The 7,932-nt window shown below is 44.7% G+C and overlaps 1 protein-coding gene across 2 annotated transcripts in view; it reads left to right on the top strand.

Annotated features, from left to right (window-relative positions):
• The first annotated feature begins 226 nt into the window (after nt 1–226).
• Tnfsf11 (TNF superfamily member 11) overlaps nt 227–7,932 on the top strand; it is a 30,966-nt gene continuing 23,260 nt past the window's right edge. The window contains exons 1-2 of one of the 2 annotated variants that reach the window (XM_021182381.1): nt 381–420; nt 487–602. In XM_021182381.1, coding sequence (XP_021038040.1) covers nt 381–420; nt 487–602 — 156 coding nt within the window. Of the gene's footprint in view, nt 603–7,932 lie in introns of both variants that reach the window. The other variant, XM_021182380.1, reaches the window with a different exon arrangement.

Raw genomic sequence — 7,932 nt, 5'->3', positions numbered from 1 at the left:
GAGAGCCAGAAACCAACCACTGGACCCAACCCACAGCCTCCACCTCAGAGGGCCCTGATGGGGAGGGAGGAGGCGGGTCCGTGAGAGCGAAGAAGAGGGGGAGGGCGAAGGAAAGGAAGGAGGGCAGATGTGGGAGTGAAAGAGGCACCCTCCTGGAGGCTGATTGGCTCCGGAGGCCAGCTCTCTCCACGAGGTTTATAAGAGTTAGGGCTGGCTGGGGTACCCTGCCATCTCTCCCACGTCCCGGGGAGCCACTGCCACGACCTCGGTGAACCGGTCGGGGCGGGGGCCGCCTGGCCGGGAGTCTGCTCGGCGGTGGGTGGCCGAGGAAGGGAGAGAACGATCGCGGAGCAGGGCGCCCGAACTCCGGGCGCCGCGCCATGCGCCGGGCCAGCCGAGACTACGGCAAGTACCTGCGCAGCTCGGAGGAGATGGGCAGCGGCCCCGGCGTCCCACACGAGGGTCCGCTGCACCCCGCGCCTTCAGCACCGGCTCCGGCGCCACCACCCGCCGCCTCCCGCTCCATGTTCCTGGCCCTCCTGGGGCTGGGACTGGGCCAGGTGGTCTGCAGCATCGCTCTGTTCCTGTACTTTCGAGCGCAGGTGAGTGATTGACATCCCTGTCCGAGTCTCTGCGGTGAGTCGGGGGGGTGGGGCTGAGTCTGGTCCTAGGACTTATTCTGGAAGGGAAAGAGACCCAACCCCCCACAAGGAAGGGAACTTGGGGGCCTCCAGCCAAGCTCATCTCCCGTCAGCGCAGCGTGCAGAAGCTGAACTCTGGTTCTGGCTGAGGATGGGTTTGAATTTCCCCCCATTGGCCGCTCCCCTCGTGTGCCTCAAGTGATCGCACGCTTTCTCCCCACCGTGAATTTTTCACTTGGAGTTAAGAACCAACTTCAACTCGTTTAGGGAAAGTGGGGAAAGTGAGAACTTTTACTTGGGCATCTAAGCTTCCCAATGCCACTAACCAACCTGTGGCTGCTTTGGTTTCCTGACACTTTGGGACCACACTGAGAGGGTGTCAGTAGTCTTTGGAACAGCTAGGGATGACACTCATCCCTCACAGTGACAGCGCTATCAGATGTGCCCCGTCTCAGGGCTGGGGCTCTGTGGCTCCTCTGGAGCTTAGGTTCTGAAAGGTGAAGGGACAGCCCCACTGTGCCTGCCTAGGAGGTGGGTGGAGGAAGGAAGGTGCCTGTGTATGTGTGTGTGTGTGTGTGTGTGTGTGTGTGTGTGTACACGCGCGCGCGTGTGACTGTGTGATAGTTTAGCCTGACTACAATCTAGCCAGTAACCAACCTTTGAAGAGAGGAGGAAGCTCCGTGCTAAAGATTCAGAACCTTGGGGAGATGGCAGAGGGAGGAAGGGGTAAATTTGTAATATTATGCTTTTTGGTGGTTTGTGCTCTTGTGTTTTCTTGGAAATTGCAGCGCAGTTGGTCGGATTCATTCAAATACTCTTGTCTGGTGCTATGAATTCTTTCTCAGAGGAAGTGGGGGGCTGACTGTGCATATTTTTATGGGAAAAGAAAGTTGGGTTTGGACTTCATTTGTTTCCAGAATCAGAGGTGATTACTAAACCGAACTGGATGCATTACAATGTGTCATTGCTTGGACTGCATAGGTTTTTGACATGTGCCAAAGCCTTGAGCCGTACTTTGGATCACGGGCTTTGTTACGTCTTCAGACCTACTGGTTTGCATTTTATCCCATGCTGTGGTTACCCACTAATGCAAAAACAGACCATAAACCAGTCCTTCTGAAAACCAGGGTCTCCATGCTCATAATCACATGTAGTACCTGTAGAGATTTTCTTCCTTAGACAAGGTCTGAGTGGCTTGCTTACGATATGAATCACAGAAATCCCTATGAACGTGAGTAAACATCCCCACCCCCCTTTTCATTGGGATACATAGGAATCAATGAAGAATGGTTTATCTGTTGTTTTCTGCCGTCTGCCATTTTAACGGATGTGTCCGGAGAGCCTGCATAGTTCATGCCACTATCAAATGAGATGGGATTGACTTCGGAACCACTCTAGATACAGTCCTCCTGTCTTTCTGTGTGTGGTACCAGAGGATAGCGTATGCTTCCAAGGAAAGGCTATTATAATTCTTTGCAAAGAGACTTTAGGCCAGAAGATATGCAGTAGCTCTCCGTGTCTTCTATTTTTTTAAGCCTGTTAGGGTCACAGCATCTTTTCCCAGCAGTAAGAGTGATGTGAGCATTGAACTTGGAAAGAAGTGTGGGCTGAGCATGTTCTTGGGGTTCTTAGCTTACCAGGAACCCTGGGAGTTGGCATGGCTATGGAGGAATGAGTCACCAGCTGTGTTCTTATCCAGTTTTCCTGAAGGAATTCTATGGTGGTAGGGTGACATGAGATGTCTGTCAATCTAAGGGTATCTTGATGGCATAAAAATTGTACAAAACAACTTTTTCCCCAATGTAAACACTTGAGATAGCAATCAGAGCCAGGTGATTTTCCTCTGGAGGATTTAATGTCATCAGAATTCTGGATCCAAGCGTTTGTCCTCTCTTTTCCTTCCCCCGCCTTCCCCCGCCCCCGTCCCTTCTTCTCCTCCTCCATCTCTTCCTTCCTAGCTAGGGTCTCACGTAGCCCAGGCTGACCTCAAATTTGTCATATAGCCAAGGATATTATACCCGCAAGATAGTGTTTCAGACATGCATCACAGTGCCCCATTTATGTAGTGTGATGCTTGGGACTGAATGCACATAGCTTTGTGTGTGTGTTAGGCAAACACTCTACCAAGTACACTGACTGTACCTCTAGTCCCCGGTCGCTACAAGGATTGAGTCTCTCAGAGACTTACTTAAAATAATTTTAGTCATTATTCTGAACCCAGGGCTGTCACTACATTTTTAAAAGGTTGTCTCCGTCACCAGGGTAGTATTAGGAAAATGTTTGAGTATTCTGACTGCATCTCACTGAGTGTGGTGTGGCATCCACATTTGACTCCTAAGGGAACCCTAGTCACTTAGAGATACATCCTGAATCTTTTGCCCATGATATGCTATGATGTCTGGAAAATGCTCCAAAATGACTGAATAAGTGCAGGCATTGGGAGATAATAGCTTATGCGTGAAGTGAGGTTTCTTGCTGTTGGCGAATGGTTGTTGAGGATAGGTTTTGGGTACATAAAGGATCAATCTACAATTCTTTTCCTTTTTATATATTATGGAAACCTTCTTTTGTACTTTAGGTATTGGTGTTGACTAGGTTTCTGTTTTCTTTTTTAAAGTTCTTTTAAGTTTTTAAGTTCTGGATGAAATATTTGGAATTGAAATCATCTCCTATCAGAGAACACATTTATACTTTAAGATAAAGCAAGCCAGATTTATTACAGTTTAAAGACATGGAACAGAGATAATATGAATTCTCTGAAGCAAAAGGATTGGAAGTTCCAGGCCAGCCTGGATCAAAACAAACAAACAACAAACAACAAACAGAACCAAAGTTAAAACCAAAGCTAATGCAAAATCATCCTGTGTGTTTTAGATTGTCTATGTCTACATTTAAAAAAAAAAAAGCCAGGATCCAGTGTAGATTTCCTTTTTTCCCACCAGGCCTGCCAAAGGGGCCCTGTGGTTTGTGCTATGTATTTACTACATAGTATTCATACTATGGTTTTCAAAGACAAAAAAAAAAAAAAAAAAAAGCTTCCCTAAAATGTTGCTTGTAAAATTGTGTGTGTGTGTGTGTGTGTGTATGTGGTGTGTGTGTGTATGTGGTGTGTGTGTGTATGCTTGTAGTATGTTATGTGTATTTGCTGTGTATGTGTGTGATCTATATGTATATGATGATGTATGTGGTATATATGTGTGGTATGGGGGGGCAAGGGAGAGAGAGAGAGAGAGAGAGAGAGAGAGAGAGAGAGAGAGAGAGAGAAAACCATACTCATGTTTCCAGTTTAGGGTGAGGGGTAAGATAAGCCTCTCAGAAAGCTGGAGCTTTTCTTATTTTTTTATTTTTATTTTTTGCTTTTGAACTCCCCTGTGCACGCGGCAGCCGGCAGCCTCTGGCTGCGTTTCACTCAGGACCTCAGTCAGTACTGCAAATCTGATGTTGAGGTGGGCAGGCAGCTTGTTTGAAAAACTGATAAGGAAGCAGCCCAAATGTCAAGCATCCTGCCTCATTTAACCCTATGAATGATCGGTTTGAAAGAAGTTGACACGCACACACACGCACGCACGCACACACACACGTTTATTTCATAGTCACAACATCATCCGTTAGGGATAGTTGCATTTTCCAAGTCCTCTGTTTATCTGTGTGTGTGGTGCTGGAGATGGAGCCCAGGGCCTCCAGTATGGAAGACAAATGCTTTCCCAGCCCCAGCCTTCCTTTTACAATCAGATAACTCAAGAATTAGTGTTGGCAGGTATACCTGTAGGTGTGACTCACTGTAACTCAGCTTGCTATGCTCTTTTGTGGAATGTGATTTGATATGCCTTCCAGGGAAAGACAGGGACAGATTGTTTGTTCTGTTCCCCTGCCCCACCAACCCCCAGCATCTAACACAGGACCTGAAATACTTAATCTACTGAAAGGGCCTTTCAAATGATTTGCCACCCTACACATCTTTCCATTTCTACTTTACTATTATGCAAAGTAAGTGTCTAGTAGCTGACATGGTATAGGTCTTCAACCGTGAAAGTGCTCTATCTAGATTGCCCAGTACCCCAGAACATGCTGCTGGGTGGGAGCTACATGCATTTGGTCACTCAACACTCTGTTAGTCTTACCCACCAACCTTATTCCTTGCCCCGCCTTCCTTCCTCAGACTGTCCTTGGTTACCTGTGCATTTGCCCCTGAGCCTCTCAAACCTCCTTCCTTCCAGGGCACCGGAAGGAGAAAACACATTGGGTTAGAGACACAAAGCGGCTTTCTGACTTGGGATGCTTAAGAAAGAAAATGAGGGAACAAAGTTAATGGTTGCCGAGTAATCATTCTTTCTTCATTCACAGTAATTGATGAGGTCTTAAACATCATGGAGATGTGATGAGTGGCTCTTAAGTATATTTTGAATGAAAGATTCAACAACTGAATCTAACTTAGGCACGTGATAAAATTGTCCAAGGGCTCCAAATGAGCCATATTTATTTTTATGTTTCTATTTAAGAGAGAAAAGACAAAATCTTTGCATTCTACTTTTTAATTTGCTCCAAATCGGGTCCTGTTATTAGGTGATGCAACACTGTGCTAATTAGTGAACTGTGCTGTGGGGTGGAGGGGGTTTGCTTTCATGTTCATACCAGAATAGCTACAATAGCTATATGTATTTGTTTATTTGACACTTCGAAGCATTATGTCTCAGAGAAATAATATTTTAATACAGAGAACATGACCTTGGATCTAATTAATATGCAACTCCCCATAAGCCCACGTAGGTGATTAGCTACATCCTGAATACTGACAGCGTTGGAGCTGCTGCTTCTGTTAGATAGCTTCAATTTGTTTGTGGGATGCAAGTCTAATGAACTTTGTTTAGAGTCTCTGGGCATTTCTTAATGCCACATGGTCTCTTCAGCTTAGCTCTTGTCTGGTAGGAAGCTATTGCAGAATTCTGCTTTCCTGAGGTCTGAACCCAGACTATGATTGACAGCTGCCCTTCAGTGAAAACTCACACTCTTATTTGTACTTCTTATTGTAAAGAAAATACATGAAATACGTTTGCATTGCAAGTAATTTTGTTTCGTGGTATGACCTCACCTGTGCTTACAGAGCATCCTTAGGTATTTTAGAGCATTAATGTTTATTTTTTATTTAGTTGTGTGTATGTGTCTGTGTGTGTATGTGCATGTGTGCAGACACCTACAGAGAGACCACACTAGGGGTCAGATCTCTTAAAGCTGGAGTTACAGGCAACAAATACTCCTGTGTGTGTGTGTGTGTGTGTGTGTGTGTGTGCTTGTGTGTCTGAAAATATACAAAATTTTAAAAAATTATTTTTATTTATGTGCATTGTTGTTTTGCCTGCACATACGTCTGTGTGAGGGTGTCAGGTTCCCTGGAACCGGAGTTACACAGTTTGCACTGCTATGTGGGTACCAGGAACTGAAAGAGCAGTCAGTGCTTTTAACTGCTGAGCCATCTCTCCAGGCTTAGATGATCCTTCTATTTGCATGACTAGAATAATAAAACATGTCTATGTGTGCATAGAGAGGGGACCTTTTAGATTGTTCCTGAGGATTGGTTAATAACGGCATACATCTTTCTGTGTATTTTAATTAAACCAGGAAAGGAGATAGTTTATTTCTGACTGAGCTTTAGTAATTATAAACTTTGCCTTTGGTCTAGTTTTTATTTACTGACTTCTGGAAGGAAGAGGACATGTTAAGCTGTTAGAACAATCAAGTTCAGCTGAGTGGTAGTGGCACAGGCCTTTAGTCCCAGCAATCTGGAGGCAGAAGCAGGCAGATCTCTGAGTTCAAGGCCAGCCTGGTTTATAAAAAGCTAGTTCCAGGACATCAAGGGCCACACAGAGAAACCCTATCTCTAAAAACAAAGCAAAACAAAAACCCAACAAGAACAAACTCCCATTTCTATGGTGATCGAAGCCACCGAAAACCTTGAGGGAGCTTGGGAAATAGAAGACAAGCTTCTAGAACAGCACTCACAGAGATGCTGGGCTGGGTGGGACATCTTTTTAAAACCTAGTGTTCAGCTAGTAACTCCACGGGGATGTGTTGGGCAAGACAATGCTTATATTTTAGTATTTGCTAGCATTTGCCCAGATAGCCTGCAGGAGTATCCTCTCCACCTTAGAGTGATGATGGATGTCACTTTAACATATTTGTAGGATCCAGGCCAGGAGTACTGGCTACATAGTATTCATCAGAAAGGGAAGTTACATAGTATTCATCAGAAAGAGCTGTTGCACTCCTGGCTTCCGTTTTGATTGAGGTGCAGATGGGTTTCTCATTCTCTTCTTTCACTCATCAAAATACTCATAGATTAGGGAAGAAGACCAATGGCAACAGTAGCTAAAGATTATGCTAATTTTGCCTGATTTATGCAGGCTTCAAGCTTTGGTTCTTAAAGTGGGCTTCATCTCTATGTGGTTTCATCTAGCATTTTGGCTTGTGTCTTATTCGTGTTTATGAGACAGGGCCTTACACTAAGGTAGCCAAGGCTTGCCTGGAAATCACTGTGTAGCCCAGGTTGTCTTCATACTCTGTGTTCCTTCTGCTTTAGCGTCTCAAATAGATTATAGCTATGAGCCACCAATCTACCGTCATGAGTCTTCTCCTGCCTGCTGGGATCACGTGATATCTGTGATACCTCTTCTATCCATGAAGAAGTTCAATTCCTGTAAATTATACACGTACATTCTTTTGTTGTTAAGAATCTATGGCCTCATGTGTCTGGGGTGATTGTCAGCTACTCATCAAAGTGAATTAGAAGTCAGTGTGTTCAGGGCAGGGGAAATGGATCCGTCAATAATCCTTGTGATGGGACATAGAGACAGGAGATCCTGAGGTCTTGCTGGCCAGCCAGTCTGGTGAGCCAGACAGTGAGCTCCATGTTCAATGAACATCCTCATGTCAAAAAATTAAAGTGGAGTGTGGAACACACTCCTGTGTACCACATGTGCATGCACAGGTGTTCATACCCATTCACACATGTGTGCATACATACTTACACACTCCAAAAAGATGTTTTAATATGTATTAAAATAAAATAATACTATATATATACATATATATACATACACACACACATATATATATATATATATATATATATATATATATATATAAATACAATATTTTTTTCAAGACAATGTTTCTCTGTGTAACCACTCTGGCTGCCCTAGAACTCAATTCGTAGAGCAGGCTGGCGTCTCACAGAGACCGACCTGCTTCTGCCTTTAGTATGCTGGGATTAAAGGTGTATACGAACATGCCTGGC

This window comes from Mus caroli, chromosome 14 (assembly GCF_900094665.2).
Source record: "Mus caroli chromosome 14, CAROLI_EIJ_v1.1, whole genome shotgun sequence".
NCBI classification, from domain to species: domain Eukaryota; kingdom Metazoa; phylum Chordata; class Mammalia; order Rodentia; family Muridae; genus Mus; species Mus caroli.
This window is presented reverse-complemented; position numbering and strand designations above follow the sequence as displayed.